General features: G+C 38.2%; 1 protein-coding gene across 1 annotated transcript; it reads left to right on the forward strand.

The window, feature by feature from the left end:
• Positions 1-65: 65 nt before the first annotated feature.
• MRPL32 (mitochondrial ribosomal protein L32) lies at positions 66-20,203 on the forward strand. Its single transcript, XM_045827562.1, has 3 exons — positions 66-246; positions 2,500-2,681; positions 19,660-20,203. The coding sequence occupies exons 1-3, from the start codon at positions 96-98 to the stop codon at positions 19,912-19,914; spliced, it is 588 nt and encodes a 195-aa protein (XP_045683518.1). The 5' UTR covers positions 66-95; the 3' UTR covers positions 19,915-20,203.
• Positions 20,204-21,651: the final 1,448 nt, after the last annotated feature.

Genomic DNA, 21,651 nt, shown 5'->3' on the forward strand with positions numbered 1-21,651 from the left:
GCGGCACGCTGGGCGTTGTAGTTGCAAAACCCCAGTTTGACGGACTCTACGTCTGTGAGCGTACTGGGGGTAGGGGCGGGACTTATCCGCTGAAGATGGGTGAGCTTCGGGATGGGAAGATGTTGGCTGCCATGTTGGTTCTGGTGGTTCCTCAACGGCCAGTGGCCCGACTCCTCCGGAAATGGTGGGAGCTACTGCAATGGAAATTTCTGGACACTAGGCCAGGTCTTCCCAGCCCTCCGTGGGGTACGTAAAGAATACCGGCATAGGGAAGGGATGGATCAGGGAACCCCAGGCAGCGTGGTGGGCACAATTCATACTATGCCTTTTTCCGGCTTTCGGATCCTGCTTAGGAGACCTTGTCAAGGACATTTACTTAGGAACAAGATACAGCTGACTTTTTTTCTGCTCCCTCTCCGCGATAAAGAAAATAGTCCTCTCCCACATTCCTACACAGAAAGTCACCCAAGCTCATTAGCTCAGCATTTACAGCCACCACCATCTGGATTTTTTTTTTTATCCTTCCTTTCCAGTCCTCCCACACCTTAAAGCAGTTCATCTTCTTTTGTGGTATTTGAGCTCTGTGCAGTTGAATCCAGATGCCCTATTACCGGACAGGAACCTGGACCTGAGTTGGTCTGCCACTAGCTGTAGTGTTTAGATTTCACAACACGAGTCCAGGGAGGCAATGACACAGGGAAGGGCTTAGCATGGAGGAAGCAATAGGAGAGCTTGGGCTTGCCTACCTTAATTCACTGGTAAGTCAGAAGAAAGGGGCCTTTAGGGGACTAGCCTGGGACAAGCTACCCGAGGCCCGTTGCTTTAGAGTTTAGGAGACAGGTGCTTGGAAGAAAGAAGAGTGGGAGTGGGGCGAGAGGAAAGGAAGTGCCTCCCCCTCTTCTACCCACAGGGAGAGCACATGGGAGCTGGGTCCTTTTGTCTTGAGGCTTTCATCTCTTGTGGGTGGGAATCTTAGGGGAGGTCTAAAGGTAGAGTTTCAGTAGAATATTTATCACTTCTCCAGATATGTTCTTTTAGGGTCCAGATCTCTACTGATTGGTCAGTGACTGTGGTCTTTAGTCTTTGCAGTTGGTCCTGGTGTGGCCCACCTGGTTTTGCTGCTTTTCTGGGCCTGAAGCTGAAATACAGCTGAGGCGTATATGTTATCTCCAGAGAGGAGTTTATCCTGGGGGCGAGGTTCTTTTTTCCCCCAGTTTTGCGTCCTGCCAGGTCTTATGCCCTGGTGACCAACTGCATCTGGCTGTAAATCTCTTAGCCGTTTTGTTCGGCTATCTTTCTCAGTTTCCCTATTCCATTTGCCAATGAATTTTCATAGCTTCGTTATCCTGTCTCACCTGTCTTTCCCCCAGAAACTAAGTTGAATGAGAAGCTTCTTAGATATTAAAATTGTCATTGCTTTGGTATTTACATTCTACACCTTTTCTAAGGTGTTCCAAACATGATAATACCCAGGCAGTCTGAACTGAGAGCCCACTCCCTATATACCAAAGTCTACCTGCACTTACTGGGATAATTTCCAGAACAATCCCATTAGATATCCCCAACTTTCAGCTGCTGAAATAGTCTGAAAAGGTCCCTAGGTTAAACATACCTTCCAGAACCTGTGCTGTTAACCACTGGGCTATGCTTAGAAAATACGTTTAGATACATTGAAAGGGAGTACCAGTTAAGTGTTTCAGAGCTTTGTATATTAAGAGTTCCTAAAATCAAAAGAAGTATTGCAAGTCTGAGGAATAGCCAAGAGAGGGTTAAGGAATCTGTTTGATTTTATAAACAATTTAGAAAAACAAAAGTGAAATGTTGATGGTTACAGCAACAGAAAATCATACAGAAAATTACTATCATACAAAGAATGGTGAGCTAGTTTTTTTTCTTATAGAACAGATAGGAATCAAAGTTAAATATTATGAACTAAGTGACTTAAATAGGGCCTGCCAACTTACAAGTGTGTGGCAAAGGAACTAACTCAGTTTGAATATAATAAAAAAGGGTCAGTGGGCAAGTTATCTTACTGTTGGTTAGAGGTGCATTTGGGGACTCTCATGTTTAGATTTACTTGTAAAGTGATTAGGTAACTGCCCACCAACTGGATATGGACAGTTGAATGATTTTCTTCTTTTTCTTTTTATTGCTTTGTTTTGTTTAAATTAGGTGCCTCAGACTTGTATGTATGTTTACCACTAAACCCCAGAGTTCTATTTTTCATAAGGTGAGAAACTGTTGGTAGGATTTCACTGATTTATTTCAGCAGGTTCCTCTAAGAAAAACTTCAATTTGTGTTCTTTAAATTTGCTTTATGTATGAGTTTTAGTATATTTAATAGCTAAGATTTTCTGTTAAATGTCTATTGAATGTAATATTCTAAATTACCTGTAAATATATCTGTTTTTATATCACTGTTGACTAAGGAGAATGATACCTGTAAATAGTCATTTAGAAGCTAAAACTGATTCTGAATCTCCATGTTTTATTTTGTAGGACCAGCATTAGCTATCCAAGATTCAACTACATTTATAGAACCAGAAAATACTACTAATGGAAGTAAGGAGATCTCCAGCCTTTTGGATAATATCTTTTGGATGGCAGCACCCAAAAACAGACGTAGCATTGAAGTTAACCAGTGTAGGAGAAGAAATCCTCAGAAGCTTATTAAAGTTAAGGTAATGTGTTGATTTTTGTGGATTTGCTTTTTCTCATGACTACCACTGCATATTCTCCTGATATATCCATATAACCTATGAGTACATTATTCTCAGATTTTATATGTCTACTTTCTTCTGGCCTAAAAGTAAAATACAATATTCTGTACGTCTACTATGCTGTAGCCTAATTGGTAGGAACAGTGTCAAGGAGGGAGTTTGAAGTCTGCACAGAGGACCAGGTTGGGAAGAGCATAAATCACTTTTTAACCCATATATGGGTAAACACCTTAACTGGCAGAACCTCAAATTAAAGTTAGAAGCAATAGTTATATTGGATCTTGGGTTTTAGTGGCCTTCACATTTTTATTTTATTCTTCCCTGTGCCCTGTAAAAATGCTACAAAGGGAAATCCTTAGATTAGTAATAAAAATAGCTAACATCTATTAAGTGCCTGTGATATATCCAAGATGTGAATTATCAAATTCTAACAACAGCCCTCCAAAGTAAATATTGCTCTGACCATTCTTAGGGTGAAGAAACTGAGGCAAAAAGAATTAACCTGTGTTCACAAGCTGTTAGGTGCTGGAGCCAGGATTTGAGCTCTGGAAGTCTAATTTTTTAGCTCAAATTCTTCTCTTGAAAATTGTTGTGTGTTCTGTCAGACAACTCCAGATCTTTGCTCTCTTCATTGAATACATAGATACACCTTTCATTTATCTAATAAGCAAAAAATATAGTTGTTTATTAACTTTGATCTGTTAATTTATTACCTTAATGGCCATGTTTAAATTACTGGAATTCCACAGCATCAGCACAGTGCATATGAAACTCCAGAACAGAGAACTTACTATTAAGCTTCTATGTTGATTATTAAACCAAATCCTTAGAACTTAATTAGGCCAAGATGTATTACTGAGTTGAAGTTGGGACTACACTTAAAACCTGGATCTAAAAAATACTTCATCAATTAAAAGAACAATAATTCATACGATTGGGTGATAAAATTTAATTTTTTAGGAATAAGATCTTGCTCCAGTCCATTATGTATTCCTGACTATGTGTTTATTCTGAGGGAAAAAGAATAGCTCTTATCCTGTGCATTCATTTTCTTCATTGAACTGTTTTCTGCTGCATATAGTATATTGTCCTGGGTGCATGGTTTAATTATTAAATTTATTTGAGTGGCATTAGCTGATAACTTTCAACAGTACAATCCTGTAACCATAATCTGTATATTGCAGTGTGTTTTCACCACCCCAAATCAAGTCTCCTTCCATCATCATGAATTTGGCTTCCTTTATTCTTTTCTACTTTTTCTACCTCATTACCCTCTGATAATCATCATATTGTCTGGGTCAATGAGTTGTTTTGTTTCTTGCTTTCTGTTTTATATCTCACATATGGGTGAAGTCATATGATTCTTTTTCCTGCTGACTTGTTTCCCATAGTATGATGTTTTCAAGATTCAAATGGCAATATTTCATTTTTTCTTACAGCTGAGTAGTAATATATATGGTCCACATTTTCTTTTCCAATCATCCATCAAAGGGCACTTGTTTTCATATTTTGGTCACTGTGAATCATGCTGTAATAAACATAGGGGTCTATATACATCTTTGCAAATAAGTCTTTTCAAAATTTTGGGGTTGATAATCCAAAGGAGGGAATGCCTGGGTCATATGGTTGCTCAATTCTTACTTTTTTGAAGAACCTCTGTACTGTTTTCCATAGTGGTTGTACCAATGTACATTTCCACTAGCAGTGCAGGAAGGTTCTTTTTTCTCCCCATCCTCTCCAATATTTGTTATTTCCTGTCTTGTCAGTAATAGCCATCCTAACAGGTGTTAGGTGCTATCTCATTGACTTGTTTTTCTCTTATTGCTAGTAAAGTTGAGCATATTTTTGAAAATCTGTTGACCATTTGTATGTCTCATTGGGAGAAGTGTCTGTTCAGGTCCTCTGCCCATTTTTTAATTGTGTGTTTTGAATGAGTTTGTTTTTTGGATGAGTTCTGTGTATGAGTTATTTTTATATTTTGAATATTAGCCTCTTATTGGAGGTACTGTTTGCAAATATATTCTCCCATTCAGTTGGTTGCCTTTTTGTTTTGTTGGTGGTTTCTTTTGGTGTACACAGCTTTTTAGTTTGATATAGTCCGTTTATTTTTGCTTTTACTTCTCTTGCATTTGGGGTCAAATTTATAAAATCCTCTCTGAGACCAACATCCGTAAGTTTAGTAACTATGCTTGCTTCTATGTGTTTTATTGTGCCAGGTCTTATATGTAGGTCTTTGATCTATTTTGAGTGAATTTTTGTGTATGGTGTCAGATAGCACTCTGTTCTTTCACACATGACTTTCCAATTTCCCAGAACCATTTATTGAAGAGGCTTTCTTTTCTCCATTGTATGTGTGTGACTCCTTTGACAAAAATTAGTTTCATGTATGTATACGGGTGGACTCTCAGTTCTATTCCAATGATCTGTGTGTTTGTTTTTCTTCCAACTGTTTTGATTATTATACCTTTGTAGTATAATTTGAAATCGGAGTGTATTATCTCTGGCTTTTTTCTTTTTCTTCCAGGATTACTTTGGCTATTGGGATCTTTCATGGTTTCCTACACATTTCATGATTTTTTAAAAAATTCTATTTATTTTAAAAAGCCATTGGGATTTTGATAGGGATTGCATTAAATCTGTATATTGCTTTAGGTGATATTGCCACTTAACTGTTGATTATTCCAGTCCATGGACATGGAATATTTTTCCATTTCTTTGTGTCATTTTCAGTTTCTTTGACCTGTGTGTTACAGTTTTCAGCATATAGAATCTTCACTTCTAGTTAAGTTTATTCCTAGGTGATTTTGTTGAAGTTGCAAATGAATTTTTTCTGAAATTTCATTGGGTTTTTAAATATATTTTATTGATTATACTATTACAGTTGTCCCAGTTTCTCCCCCTTTGTCCCCCCTCCACCCAGTAACCACCTCCCATCCAACAATCCCCTCCTTAGTTCATGTCCATGGGTAGTGCATGTATGTTCTTTGGATTTTCCTTTTCCTATACTATTCTTTATACCCCCCCTGTCTATTTTGTACCTACCAATTATGCTTAATCCCTGTACCTTATCCCCTATTCCCCCCCTACCCCTCACAGCTAATATCCTGCAAATGATCTCCATATCTGTGATTATGTTCCTGTTCTGGCTGTTTACTTGGCTTGTTTTTTCAGATTCAGTTGTTGATAGTTTTGAATTTGTTGTCATTCTACCATTCTCAGTTTTAATCTTCTTTGTCTTCAATAAGTCTCTTTAACATTTCATGTAATAATGGCTTGGTGATGATGAACTCCTTTAGCTTTATGTTGTCTGGAAATCACTTTATCTGCCCTTCCATTCTAAATGATAGCTTTGCTGGATAGCATAATCTAGGTTGTAGGCTGTTTGCTTTTCATCGCTTTAAATACTTCTTTCCAGTCCCTTCTAGCCTGCAAAGTTTCTTTTGAGAAATCAGCTGACAGTCTTATGGGAACTCCTTTGTAGGTAACTTGCTGCTCTGCTCTTGCTGCTTTTAAGTATCTTTAGCCCTGGCTGGTGTGCCTCAGTGAATGGAATGTCAGCCTGCATACCAAAGGGTCACCAGTTCGATTTCCGGTCAGGGCATATGCCTGGGTTGTGAGTGAGATCCCCAGTAGGGGGTGCGTAAAAGGCAACCACACATTGACATTTCTCTCCTCTCTTTCTCCCTCCCTTTCCCTATCTAAAAATAAATAAATATTTTAAAAAGAAAAAAAGTCAGATGAAACTCTCTCCTTTAAAAAAAACTATCTTTAACCTTTGGCATTTTATTTATGATGTGTCTTGGTGTGGTAATCTTTGGTCCAACTTGTTTGGAACTCTCTGTGCTTCCTGAATTTTTATGTCTATTTCCTTCACCAAATTAGGGATATTTTCTTCATTATTTTTTCAAATAAGTTTTCAATTTCTTCCTCTTCCTCTTTTGGCATCCCTATGATTTGGATGTTGGTACCTTTGGAGATGTCCCAGAAGCTCCTCATACTATCCTCATTTTTTTAAATTCCTTTTTCTTCTTGCTATTCTGTTTGAATGCTTATTTCTTCCTTAGGTTCCAACTCATTGATTTGAATCCTTCATCACCTCCATTGTTGGTTCCCTGTAGATTTTTCCTTATTTCACTTAGTGTACCCTTCGTTTCTTCTTGGGTCTTTTTTATGTTGCTGCTGTTCTCAGTAAGTTCTTTCAGCATCTTGATCACTAATGTTTTGAACTCTGCGTCTGATAGGTTGTCTCTCTCTGTTTCGTTGAGTTCTTTTTCTGGGGTTTTGTTCTGTTCTTTCATTTGGACCATCTTTTTTTGTCTCCTCAATTTGGCAGCCCCCCTGTTTGTTTCTGAGTGTTAGGTAGAGCTGCTTTGACTCCATGTCTTAGTAGTGTGGCCCATTGTAGAAAAGGCAACTGTAAATTGTGTGGGGGGAGCCATAGATAATCGCCAGAACTAGGCATCCCACTTCACCACTTTGTGGCTATGTGGGGAGAGGGGACAGTGCTGCTGCCTGGCTTCTGGAGGTTTTCCAAGCAGGGTGTGCCTCCGTTCTAAGTCTGTGTGGGCCCTTTAAGTGGAGTTTTTTCTACTGTTTCAACCTCCACTGGTTTTTCCAGCCAGGAGTTACAGGGATTTATCTTCCTGGCGCCGGAACCCTGGGCTATGTAGTCTGGCCTGGGTCTGGGATTGCTCACTCCCAGGGTATACCTCCCTATTTTTATCCACTACACGTGAATATGGGACCTCCTGTTCCACTGTAGCCAGCTGTCCTGTACCACACTGTGTCTCTGCAACTCTCCACATTTCTGCCCTCTCTACCTGTCTGGATGTATGTGGTTTATTTAAATCCTTGGTTGTCTGACTTGCATACAGTTTTCTTGATTTTCTGGTGGTTCTGGGTGTTTGTTTGAGGTCTAGTTGTAATTCAGGGTGTCAAACTCATTTTCACTAGGGGCCACATCAGCCTTGTGGTTGCCTTCAAAAAGGGTTGAATGTTATTTTAAGACTGTATAAATGTAAACACTCCTTAACTAGGGGCAAGGAGCTTGGCACTGCTGCTGGGTAGAAACACGGTGCCAAGCTGGATAAAAAGGTGGAGGGCCAGATTTGGCCCGTGGGCCTTGTTTTTGCCTCCTGTGTTGTAATTCTTTGTGTAGTTTCACAGGGAAGCAAACCTTTAACTGTGCCTCCATCTTGACCAGAAGTCGAGATTTCATTGTTAGCACTATATAGGAAAGCAGTGGATTTTCGTACATTAATTTTGTATCCTGCCACTTTACTGTATTTGTTTATTGTTTCTAATAGTTTTTTGGTGGAGTCTCTGTGGTTATTTTATGTAAATAATCATGTCATCTGCAAAAAGTGATAATTTTACTTCTTCATTTCCAAGTTGAATGCCTTTAATTTCTTTCTCTTGCCCAAATGCTCTGGCTAGGATTTCTAGTGCGATGTTAAATAACAGTGGTAACAGTGGGCATTCTTGTCTTGTTCCTGATCTTAGAGGAAAATGTTTGTTTTTCCCCATAGACTATGATACTAGCTGAAGGTTTCTCATATATGGACTTACTGTGTTGAGATACTTTCTATACCTGTTTTATTGAGTGCCTAAATCATAAATGAATGTTATATCTTGTCATATGCTTTTCCTTTATCGGTTGATAGGATCATACAATTGTTATCCTTTTTGTTTATGTAATATATTACATGGATCTATTTGTGTATGTTAAACCATAGTTATGCCCCACCTGATAGTGATTTTTTAATGTAGATCTTTTTAATGTAGTGTATTTGATTTGCTTGTATATTGTTTTGGATTTTTGCATCTCTGTTCATTAAAGATAGTGGTCTGTCATTTTCTTTTCTTGTGTTGCTCTTGACAGGTTTTGGTATCAGGGTCATGTTGGCCCAATAAAATAAATTAGGAAGTATTGCTGCTGCTTCAATTTGTTTGGAAGAGTTTAAAGAGGATAGCTATTAAATCTTCTATCCTCTTTGACTATTTAGTAGTCTTCACTAATGAAGCCATCTGGTCCAGGGACTTTTACTTTTTGGCAGGTTTATTGATGACTGCTTCAATTTCCTTATTTTTGATCAGGGTATTCAGATTTTCCAATTCTTCATGATTCAGCCTAGGAAGGTTATATATTTCTAATAACTTGTCTGTTTCCTCTAGGTAATCAGATTTGGTGGTATATAGTCTTTCATGGAATTCTTGTATAATTATGGTTTCTTATATAACTTCTCTTTCATTTCTGATTTTGTTTATTTGAGTATTTTCTCTTTTTTTTCCCTTTCAGTGTAAAGCCAAGAGGTTTGCCTAGTTTATTAATCATTTGAAAGAACCAGCTTTATGTTGCAGTAATTTTTTCTATCGCATTTTTGTTCTCTATTTGGTTCTGTTCTGACTTTTAACATTATCTTGTATGGACTTTGAGCTTCATTTGTTATTTTTATACTTTTTTAAAGTGAAATGTTAGGCTGTTCATTTGATATTTTTATTGTTTCTTAGGTAGGCCTGTAATGCTATAAACTTTCCTCTTATTACCACTTTTGCTATATCCCCCAAATTTGGATGTGTTCTATTGTTTTTGTCATTTGTGTATATATCTTTTGACCTCTTTTTATTTCTTCTTCGATCCAGTTATTTAAAGACTTTATATTTATTTATTTCTAGATAAAGGGGAAGGAAGGGAGGAAGAGAGGGAGAGAAACATCAGTGTGCTGGAGAAACATTGATCAGTTGCCTCTAGCACACTTCCAGCTGGGGACCCTGGCCCACAACCCAAGCATGTGTTCTGACCAGGAATCTAACTTGCGACCCCCCGCTTGATGAACAATGCCCAACCCACTTAGCCAAGCCAGTGAGAGCTGCCCCAGCCATTGTTTAATAGCATGTTGTTTAATTTTCATATACTTGTGGGGGATTTTCTTCTTTCTTTTTACAACTGATTTCATTCTTCAAAGCATTGTGGTCAGAGAATATGGTCAGTTTGATTTAAATCTTAAATTTGTTGAAGCTAGTTTTGTGTCTCAACATATTGACTATCCCTTCAAATGTTTCATATGCACTGGAAAAGAATATATAGTTTGGTGTTCTGGGATGAAAAGCTCTATAAATGTCAATTATGTCTATTTGGTCCATTGTGTTATTTAAAGTTGATAATTCCTTATTGATTTTCTGTTTGGATGATTATCCATAGCTGTCAGTAGAGTATTTAGATCTCCTACTATAATTGTTAGTTTTTCCCTTTACTTTCGTTACTAATATAGTTTTATCCATTTTGTGCTCCCAGGTTGGGTGTGTATATATCAATATGTGTTATGTCTTCTTATTCCCTTTATCATTATAAAATATGTATCTTTGACTCTTGTTACCTTTTTATTTTGAAATCTATTTTGTCAAATATAAATAAGACATCAGCTTTTCACTGGATGTAATTTTCTTGAGGTATCATTTTCTACCCCTTCACTTTGAATTTATGCTTCTCCTTGCATTTGAAATGAGTTTTTTAAATAACTGTTTCTTTAAAGATTTTATTTATTCATTTTTAGAGAGAGGGGAGGGGAGGGAGAAAGAAAGGAAGAGAAACATCAGTGTGCGGTTGCCTCTCGCACACCCTCTACAGGGGACCTGGCCTGCCACCCAGGCATGTGCTGTGACTAGGAATTGAACCAGCAACCCTTTGGTATGCAGGCTGGCACTTAATCCACTGAGCTACACCAGCCAGGGCTGAAATAGGTTTTCTGAATGCAGCACTTAATTGGGTTTTGTTTTTTGATCCAGCCTACTACTCTATGCCTTTTAATTGGTGAATTCACCCATTTAAGGTGATTTACATTTATGGTGATTATTTATACGTGAGGTTTTCCTATAGCTATTTTATCTGGTAGCTCTGTATCTTCATTGTTTCTTTTCCTTTGTGTTTCTGTCTGTTATTTTACTTTGGTGGTATTCCGTGATTTTGTCCTGGGTTTCCTCTTTTTGTGTGTGTTATGTTCAGTTTGGGATTTTTTTGATTGGTTACCTTAGGTTATATAAAAGAAAATTTCAGATATACAGTAGTTCTCTTTTTTATGATTGCATCTTCATTCACCTATGCAAGTTCAATCCTTTCCCTGTCACCCTTTTATGTTTTTGATGTAACAAATTATCCCTTTTTGTGCTGAGTTTATTTCCAAATTGCAGTAGCTATTGTTTTCTTCTTTTTAAAAATGTTTTACCGTATTTAACCCTTAAAGTTTTAAACACTTTCTCTGAACAAAGGTGGCATTTTCTGTTTCTTGTTACTGGTAGACATGTTTCTAACAGTTTCACATCCTTTTTCTCTTCAGTAAAAGAACACACTTCAATATTTCCTATAGTGCAGTTCTTGTGGTAAATTCCCTCAGCTTCTATCTCTTTGGAAAAAGCCTTTGGAAAAGCCTTTATTTCCCCTTCATATCTAAAGGTTAACTTTGCTGGACATTTGAGGTCTGTCTGGAAAAAGTCCAGCTGTTGTTAATATAATGAGAATGATTTGAGTGACATTGATGTAACCTGGCAGCCAGGGAGAGCGGACTGCAGTGCATATGCATGAACAATGACAACTTCATGGTACTAGTCATTGGGGGTGGCAGACACTGTTGAGTGAGCATGTGTACTGTATGACTATCACATTCAAACTAACTGAGCAAGTAGAGCAATGAATCTGCATAATATTTTGCGTTAAGCTTGAACATTCCTCCATGGAAACTGTTCGGATGATTTAGAAGCATTTCAGGGATGATGCAATGAGTGCAGCACAAATAAAAGTGTGGTACAATGCTTCAAAGATTGTCGAGAATCTGTTGAAATGGATCCACATTCTGGAAGGCCTGCAACAAGCAGAACACCTAAGAATGTTGAACGTATACAGGCTGCAATCAACAGAGATCGATGACTGACAGTGTGAGAACTAGAAGCTAATCTGGGGAATCCAAAAAGTACCATATCCAAGATTTAGATGCAGGATCTTGGCATGAAACATACCATGGCAAAATTCATTCTGTGTCTTCTGCTACTAGAGCAGAAGGAACATTGTGCTGCAGTTAATGATTTGATTCAAATCACTATCAGTGAACCATATTTCTTCAAGAAGGTCATAACCAGAAATGAATCATGGGTCATTGGCTATGAGCCAGAAACAATGGCCCAGTCATCCCAGTGGAAGTCACCTGGTTCTCTGCCACGTGTGTGAGTGAGTGAGTGAGTGAGTGTAACGAAGCACAAACTTTATTACCCGGGGGCCCAGATGGTTAAATCCCAAATTCTGAGCAAAAAGGCTGGACTGGAGCCCTCTTTATATACGTTACACAGGCAGAAAAGGAGGGGGAACCAGCCACTGAGAGCAAGCGGCTGAGGTCAGTTTTGGCCTTGAGATAACTGGTCGTTGCTTTGGTGATGGCTCCTTACCTAAAAATAGCTTTTTGCAAGTGTTACAGAGAGCACTGCTTATCAAAGAAGCTGCAGAGCATAGAAACTTTTTCATGGGGGTTTTTCTTTTCCTGCCACATTCCCCCCTTTGATGCTATAAGGTGTTTTATCCCTTTTAGCATCACTAATACCTGGCTATAAGGCTGAGGTTCTTGGGAGGGTTACAACTGCTGATACTGGTGTTGGTACCGCTGGAGGGCTAGCACTTTGGCGGCTGCCCTACGAGTCACTGTAGCCCTAGGTGTTGGACCAAGGTCCATAAATCAACACCAACACTTGTTTGTTGATTTGCTCCTAATAGCCATTCTGACAGGTGTGAGGTGATACCTCACTTTGGAATCATTAGTGTTCTCTTTATACAGTATTGTGTCATCTGCAAATAATGACAGCTATTCTTCATCCTTTCCCATTTGGATGCCTTTCATTTTTTGTCTGATTGCTGTGGCTATAACTTCGGTATCATGTTGAATACGAATGGTGAAAGGGATCATTCCTGTCTTGTTTCTGATCTTAAGGGGCTCGTAGTGTTTACCAGTTCAGTAAAATGTTGGCTGTTGGTTTGTCATGTATAACCTTTGTTATGTTGAGATATGTTTCTCTGTGTCCACTTTGCCCAGAATTTTTCTCATAAATGGGTGCTGGATTTTATTAAATGCTTTCCCTGCATCATGTGGTTTTTATCCTTCATTTTGTTTATGTGGTATATCATGTTTATTGTTCTGCAGATATACCAACTTTGCATCCTTAAAATAAGTCGTAATTGATCATGGTGTGTGATCTTTTTAATGTACTGTTGGATCCAGTTTGCTAATATTTTGTTCAGGATTTTAACATCTATGTTCATCAGAGATATTGGCTTATAATTTTCTTTCTTTGTAGTGTCTTTTCCAGTTTTAAAATTATGATAATTCTAGCCTCGTAAAATGAGCTTAGTAGTCTTCCCCTCTCTTCAATTTTTTAGAATAGTTACAGGATAGATAAATGTTAGTTCTTCTCTAAATGGTTGGTAAAAGTCTCATGTGATGCCATTTGGTTCAGGGCTTTTGTTTGTTGTGAGTCTTTTGGTTACTGCTTCAGTTTCACTAGTTGTAATCTGTCTATTCAAATTCTTTGATTCAGTTTTGGAAGATTGTATGTTTCTAGGAATTTATCCATTTGTTTCCAGATTGTTCAGTTGGTTGGCATTTAGTTCATAATATTTTCTCATGATCCTTTCTATTTCTTTGGTGTCAGTTATTTTCCTCTTTCATTTCTGATTTATTTGGATCTTCTCTTTTTCTGTGAGTCTGGTCAAAGGTTTGTCAATTTTGTTTGTCTTTCCCAAGAACCAGCTCTGGGTGGATTCACTGATCTTTTGTATTGCGTTTTTAGATTCACTTTTGTTTATTTCTGCTCTGAGCCTTTCCTTTCTTCTATTCATTTTGGGCTTGCTTTATTCTTTTTCAAGTTCTTTTCAGTGTAAAGTCAGATTGCTTATTTCAGCTATTTTTTTTTTTTTTTGGTTCTTGAAATAGGCCTGTAATGGTATGAATTTTTCTTGTAGCATTGCTACCGTCTCTCCCATAGGTGTGGGGTTGTTGGTTTCACATTTATATTTGTTTCAAAGCACATTTGATTTCTTCCTTGATCTTATTGTTAACCCATTCATTGTTTAATAACATGTTACTTAGCCTCCATTATTTGTGTTTTTCAGTTCTCTTGTGATCGATTTTCAGTTTTATAGCATTATGGTCAGAGAAGATGCTTGATATGATTTCAGTCTTCCTAAACTTATTGAGGTTGTTTCATGTTCTCACATGTGGCCTATCCCAGAAAACGTTCCATGTACACTTGAAAATAAAGTATATTCTGCTGCTTTGATGTGAAGTTGTCAATTAAACCCATCAAGCTCTGAAGATGTCAATTAAATCCATCTGATCTAATGTGTTCTTGAAGGCCACTAATTCCTTGTTGATTTTCTATATGGAAATTCTATCTATTGATGTCATTGGGGTGTTGAAAACCCCTACTGTGACTTTATTACTTTTGATTTCTCCCATTGTGTTGATCAGGGTTTGCTTTGTATATTTAGGTTGTAGGATAAACAGAGGCAGTCTAGCTCCTTCACTCAGATGTCTGGAAGGCAAAAATAGGCTGTGTTCTCATAGCCTTGAGACTGGATCCTATAAACAGTTCCCAGAACATTGAGTGGGCTCACATGCACAGACTCTCGCTTTGTTATACAGTGTATCCTGGCATCCTGCTGGCTTTGTCTATATTTAGTATATAAGGGAGTTAGGGGCTTCCAGCAGGGGGACCTGCAGATTGTAGCATGCATGGATCGTCCACCCTTGAATAAAGGTACGTCAGACATCCCTAGAGCTCCTCGTATAGGGATTCTTCCATCTGCCCAAATCCAGAGTGGACCTGTCCAACCATAAGCAGTCACAATACATAGGTGCTCTTATGTTGTCTCCATAAATGTTTACATGGGTTAATCTTCTTCTTGGAATGCTCCCATTTGTGGTGTCTTGCTTTGTCTTACTATAACGGGTTTTTTGTTTTTTTTTTTAGTCTGTTTATCAGATATAAGTATTGCTACACCAGCGTTTATTTCATTCCATTTGCATGAGACACCTCTTTCTATCCTTTTATTTTTGTCTGTGTGTATCTTTCATTCTGAGGTGGGTCTTTTAATAGACATCATATATGTGGCTTTTGGTTTCTTATCCATTTATTAACCCATATCTTTTAATTGGAGCATTTAAGGCATTTACATTTAAAGTGATTCTTTGTAGTTATGTATTTATTGCCATTTTATTCTGTTAACTATGTTCCTTTGTTTTGTTTCTCCTCCTCCTCCTTCTTCTTGAAACAGGTCTTATAATATTTCTGTAATACTGGTTTGATGGTAACAAACTCCTTTAGCTTTTTCTTATCTGGGAAGCTGTCTATTTCTCCTTCAACTTTAAATGATAACCTTGCTGGGTAAAGTAGTCTTTGTTGTAGGTTGTTCCCTTTCATCACTTTGAATATTTCATGCCAGTCCCTCTGGCCTGAAATGTTTCTGTTGAGAAATCAGCTGACAGTCTTATGGGAGCTCCATTGTAGGTAACTATTTCTCTTGTGGCTTTTACAGTTGTGTTTTGTTTTGTTTTTTTTAACATATGCTAGTGTAATTATAATGTGTCTTATTATGGGAACCTTTGGGTCCATCTTATTTGGGACTCTCTGAGCTTCTGGTTTGTGTGTCTTTTTCCTTCACTAGCTTGGGAAGTTTTCCATTATTCTTCAAATTGGTTTTTGATCCCTAGCTCTCTGTCCTTCTTGTATCCCTATGATGTGGATGTTGTTATGCTTCATGTTATCTCATGGGTCCCTTAAACTATCCGTTTTAATTTTTTTTCTTTTTACCACTTTGATTGGGTGTTTTTCCTACCTTGTCTTCCAAATTGCTGATTCCATCATCATCTTTATCCAACCTACTGTTTATTTCCACTGTATTTTTCTTCTCAGGTATTGTATTCTTTATTTCTGATTGTTCCTTTTTTATGTTTTTATGTCCTTGTTTATGTTGTTGAGCATACTATAACCATGACTTTGAACCCTGTAACTAATAAATTGCTTCCCTCCATTTCATTTAGCAATTTTTTTTGTAAATTCCTTCTATTCTTTCATTTGGGATGTTTCATTTTCTCCCCATTTTAGTTGACTCTTTGTGTTTGTTTCTTTGTGTTAGATCTGCTATGACTCCCGTTCTTGTTGGGGTGGCCTTACATAATAGGTGTCCCACGGGACCCAGTGATCCAGTCTCCTTATTTACCTGTGCTAGGTACTCTAGGAATGTCCCTTGTGTGGGTTATGTGGTCCCTCCTGTTATAACTGCATCTTGATTGATATTGGCAGTTTGTTTAGGTGATCCAAACTTAGGCTGGCTGGCTATGTGGCTCACCCCCCAACCATGGTGTTTGAGCTGCTGTGCAGGTGCTGACCACATGAATCAGAGTTTGCCTCAGCAGGGTTTGCTGCCTGCTGAGATCCCTGGATATGTGGCTTATGAAGCTTATTGGATCTTGCTGTGGTGTTTTCTGAAGCTTGCCATTGGGTGTGTTTGTTGTCGGCCTTTTTGAAGAGACTGTGGTGTAGGGCAATGTAAGTTAACCACCTGTGACTTTGACTGCTGGCTCTTGGTAACCTGTTTGGAGCAACAAGCAAGCCACAGTATGTGCCTTTGCTGGGCCTGGGTGTGCACGGGAAGGACTGACTGTGCACCAAAGCCGGCTTTTACCAGCACCAGGCCTGGGGACTGGTCAGCAAAAGTTTCAAGACACCCCAACAAGGTTCACTTCTGCCTGCTTCCACCTGCTAGCTTCCTGTTAATCTGTCATGAAAGAGTCTCTGGGTATACCCCTTAGTAGGGTAAAAGTTCCACAGTGTGTGACGAGACAGTCCAGAGGGTGAAGTCATTGTTTTCCTTCAGGGTGATTCTGTCGGAGTAGGGTAGCCCACCCAAGAAAAATGGTGTTTGCACTTTGGGAGAATGATTTCAGCACAGGGATCCTGGCAGCTGTCCCTTAAGCTCCCTCCCCAGAGCCTCAAACTCCATAGCCTTATACAACTCTATTTTGCTCGGCGCTCCCTCCACCAGAGCACGGACTGAGTGGCTGATATTTTGTTCATTGGCCTTTTAAGAGAGTACTTATGTGTAACAGACCCCTGCTTCTCCCTGGCAGACAAAAAACCCAGCTGCTTTTCTCAGCCAGGTGTTTTGTGAGATACGTCTCCTGAACTTTAGCCTCCCCACCGCCTGTGGGAGCACGCCAGCCCTTTCGTGTCTCCACTCTTCCTGCCAGTCTTAATGTGGCTTCTTCTATAAATCTTTGGTTATAAGACCTCTTTAGCTAGTCTTCACTTGTTTATTCAGGATTATTGTTCTCTAATTTAAAATGGCAGTTCAGTCTTGGGAGGAGGTGAGGCAACTTCCACCTACTCTGCCAGGATCTTGGATTTCCAGCACTCGTATAGTTCTTTCTTGCGTTTTTTATGAATTAATTAATTTATTTTATTTCCATGCAAAGACACGCACACTGATTGTAGAGAGAGAGGAAGGGAGGTAGAGACAGAGAGAAATATTAAAGTGAGAGAAACAGCCGTCCATTGCCTCTCACATTCGCCCCAACCTGGGACTGAACCACAACCTAGGCATGTGCCTTGACCAGGAGTCAAACCATGATGTTCAGTTGACAAGACAGCACTCCAACAAGCTGAGCCACACTGGCCAGGGCCCATTTCATATTTAATCTCAAATCTCTCTGTTCTTTCATCTAATTTCTAGATTTCTATCTTCAACATCACTGGTTCTTTTCTATACATGGTCAGCTCTATTCCTTGGATTGCCAGTTTATTTTTCATCTCCAGAATTTCTGTTCAGCTATTTTTTTATACTTTTAATCTCTTTGATAAATTACTCCTTTTATTCATTTATTGTATTTCTGAGTTCATTAAACTCAGTTTTCATGTATTGTTGAGTTTTCCTTTTTCTTTTTTTAAACTTTCATCTTTGTCATTTCTGGAGGTTTTTTATTTTTAAGCTACCTTGTTACTTTGGTTATTCATTGTATCTGATTATTTCTATCCCTAGACACTTGTGGGAATAAAGTATGCTTTTTAAAAAAAAATATTTGACCCCTCACTGTTTAGTACATTGATAAATAGAGGCCTTTTCTTTTGAGTAGGTATTGCTGAAGCATAAGCCACAGTTGCTGTTTACCCTCAGCCTCTCAGACTTCATATCAGCCCCCAGCAGACTCTGTAGCAGTGGAAATGTTGATACCAGCACACTCTTCACAGCCCTGAGGACTGGAAGGAAGGGCAGAAATATTTCTCCCTGAGCAACCAGCACACACTGCAATTCAACCCAGTGACAGAGGCTGCTGGGGCTTCTGAGATCTTACCTGAATTACTGGGGCTTCTGGGATATTCTTGGGGGCATTGTTACCTTCCCTGTGTAATATGACATATATTCCTTGGGGAGGTGGGCATCCTTAGTCTGGGCACCATCCCTATTGAGAATTACGGTGAGTAGTGGTTCTCTGGGCCTGTGACATCTATATGCTGCCTCCTGCAAGTAGATACTTCTGGCAGTGTACTGTCTGAGGTTTCCCAGGGCCTCCACCAGGCTCCACTGCAATGGGTGGCAGTTGTGTTGGTGGGTAGGGAATAGTCAGTTCTTGCATTTGTGGCTTTGCTGTCATCCTAGTAATGGTATCTGCCAGAACTCAGTTGCTACATCTCTGCCATTGTCACTGGGTTATATCACAGTATGCTCCTGCCCTTTAGAGAGATCTTTCTGTCCCTCTAGTCCTCAGGGCTGCAGAGAGAGCATTTACTGTAACCCAACACCTCCACTGCTACAGCATCTACTGCTGGCACTGTTAGCTCTGGGAGGGTGAGGGGAGATAGCTGTGCGTCTGTGCTTTTGTTTTCTGTCTGGTAATAGCCACTGGTGGACCACAGCTGACACCCTTTTGTATTTTGTCTCTGCCCCCTTTACAAGGTGTAGCTAGCTGTAGTGTGTGCTGGTTACTCAGGAGGAATATTGATTGTGTTCTGTTCCTTAGAGCTCAGATTATCTGTGCTGTAACCCAACACTTGCCCTGCTACTGAGTCTTCTAGGGCCATAGTGAGCTCTGGACTGGATCTTTGGTACCTGTGCCTGGCCTTCCTTTTTCCCTCTTCCCCCGTTTCCTGTTACACACCCACCTTCAGGTGTTTCAATGCATGGATCTCTCAGATGTATTTCTGTGTTGAGCAGGGAATCCTCTTTTGCATTATTGCTGTCAATTTTGTTGAAATGTAAAGGGAAGAGACGTAGCAGTCCTCATGCTATCATGCTGCTGATGTCCCTCCCATATTTTCACATTTCAAACCTACTTTTAAACATATCAAAAAGTCTTCTTTGAAGTTGTAATTGTCTCATTAAACTTGAATAGACAGTACAAAAACTACTAAAATACCTTTAAGTTATAAGAGGGAAACTTTACATTAAGGAATGCTCAGTGTTCATTTATTTTAAAAAGTACACCATCTATCAACTATACTTCATATAAGAATTTGAGTTTCACTGTGATGAATCAGAAGCCAGCTTGTAATGTATTTGTCTTTTTCTCAAGACAGATTGAAAAGAAAAGTGAATTCCTTTTTATTAGATGCTTTGTATTGGAAGATAGGGGAAATAGAGTAGCATTTTACATAACATGACTGCAGGGTAGGGTAGTTCAAAGACTAGACCTGAGTTCTAGTCCCAGTTTTTCTACTAATTCAAACTCAGTGTTGTTTATCCTGTTTTCCTATTAAAATGAGGTTAGACTAGATAGTTTATGACCTCTTGTGCAGCATGAATACTCTAAGAATATTCAAATATAAGCATCACTCTTGTTCGTAATTATTTGTTCATTATTTTGCTTCTTCTTACAATGCTTTTTGTTTGTTTTTTTTTTTTTCATAGAACAACATAGACGTCTGTCCTGAATGTGGTCGCCTGAAACAGAAACATGTCCTTTGTGGCTGTTGCTATGAGAAGGTGTGCAAAGAGACTGCAGAAATAAGAAGACAGATAGGGAAACAAGAAGGGGGCCCTTTTAAGGCTCCTACCATAGAATCCATGGTGCTGTACACAGGAGAGACACCATCTGAACAAGATCAGGGCAAGAGGATCATTGAACGAGACAGGAAGCGACCATCCTGGTTCACTCAGAATTGACGCCAGAGATGTTTAAACAGTATAACTTAACATAAAACATTTCTCTTGGATAAAAGGAAGATTCTTTGTTTTCAGTGTTTTGTGCCTATTTTAAAATTATCAGTGTGACTTAAAACATTCTTCATAAGCAGTTAGTTTTATGTGGATAATTTGAAGATAGGAATAAAATCTGAAAATGTTTATGCAGAAGTTCAGTGGATTTACATGTCTGTTTTTATTATAAGATTTTAAGTATACATTAAATTTCCAGGACAAAGCAATAAAATAATTTAAAAATCATACCAAGAGATATGTGTTTGGCCCTGGTTTTGTTTGTTTGCCAGTGGTTTTTCTTACAACAGAATACTTACACATAGACTTTTAAGTAACATCTAGAAATAGGTTATTATTTTAATTGTGGATACTTTTTAAGTTTGCAATTCTAGCAGTAAGAAAAGGTTTGAGTTTTTAATTTTAAATTAAAATTGCCTTTGGAACTTATATGAGACATACTATGTTAACTTACTTGGATAAAAATATTGACATTTTACATTAAGTCAGAATGACATTTGAAATTCATTAAACAGCTCTTGAGATTTATAATGTATTGCTTTGGGAGAGAGACTTTTAAAGGAGATGTGAGTGAATTCAGTAGTGCACAGAAAATGTGCCAAGGATGTTGCCTTTGCATTTTCCTTTTAGTTTATTTTGTTTTATCATTTTTTGTCTCTTTATAGCAGTGGCCTTTTTAACTTAAAGCAAATGATTTAATATTTGTCTCGCCCTATTTCTACCCTGAGCCCAAGGTTTGATATTTTGTTTCCTGTCTTATTCAAAAATAAATAAAAGGTAGCTTATTAAAACACACAGAGATAAGTAAGATATTATGTTTGAATGGAAAATCAGGGGACAAGATCAAGTCCAGAGACATATTTAAAACAATGCGTACTACAATAGCCTGAATAACTATTATAATTGGACAGCAAATTCAACATTGAACTTTTCTTTGGAAAGTATTTACATGAATAAGTTTTCTACAAGGTAAGACACAATCCAAAAGTGCACCTCTGTTTTGGTACTCGGGCCTAACAGACCATTCTCCCAAGGTGCTTTATAATAAGGATTATGTAAAGGGGTAATCCATATTATTCCTAGAAGTTAAATGACCAGTTTCATAAGGTACAGTAAGTCCAATAATGTGTTGAAATGCAATTCAGTCAAAGCAAATTCTTAAAACTAACAAAGTATTGGAATATCAGTATATAACTCTTTTAACGTTTGGATTGATCTGAGCATTAAAATTGAGTTCCTGGAGGAATTATTTGAATAGACTTATTTACTAAGGCACTACTCTGCATATAATTATTTCTTATTCTCTGACAAGCCTTAAAAATGAATAATTGTTTCTTAGTCTCTTAGTCTCTGACAAGCCTTAAAAATGTTGTGTTGCATTTAAGGTAGATAGTATACTCGAGGTAAAAAACAATTCAAGAAAGCTGTTCTAACCAGGTACATACCTGAATCTATTTCACTGCCTACTCAGCATCTCAGGTGACTGTACCTGGTTGCAAAATATACACCTACATTTGCCACCTTTGTATTTTGAATAGCCGTAGGCTGCATATGTAGGTAGACCTAATGAGAATGTGCAGGCAGAGAATACAACTAATAAGAATAAAACTTTTGTTTGCTATTCATGGACAGATAAATGTTATAAAGTGTGTCCCCAAATAGCAAAACCAGATGTCTAGTTCATGT

This window comes from Phyllostomus hastatus, unplaced genomic scaffold (assembly GCF_019186645.2).
Source record: "Phyllostomus hastatus isolate PE091 unplaced genomic scaffold, TTU_PhHast_1.1 phas_scaffold_78, whole genome shotgun sequence".
In the NCBI taxonomy this organism is placed as follows: domain Eukaryota; kingdom Metazoa; phylum Chordata; class Mammalia; order Chiroptera; family Phyllostomidae; genus Phyllostomus; species Phyllostomus hastatus.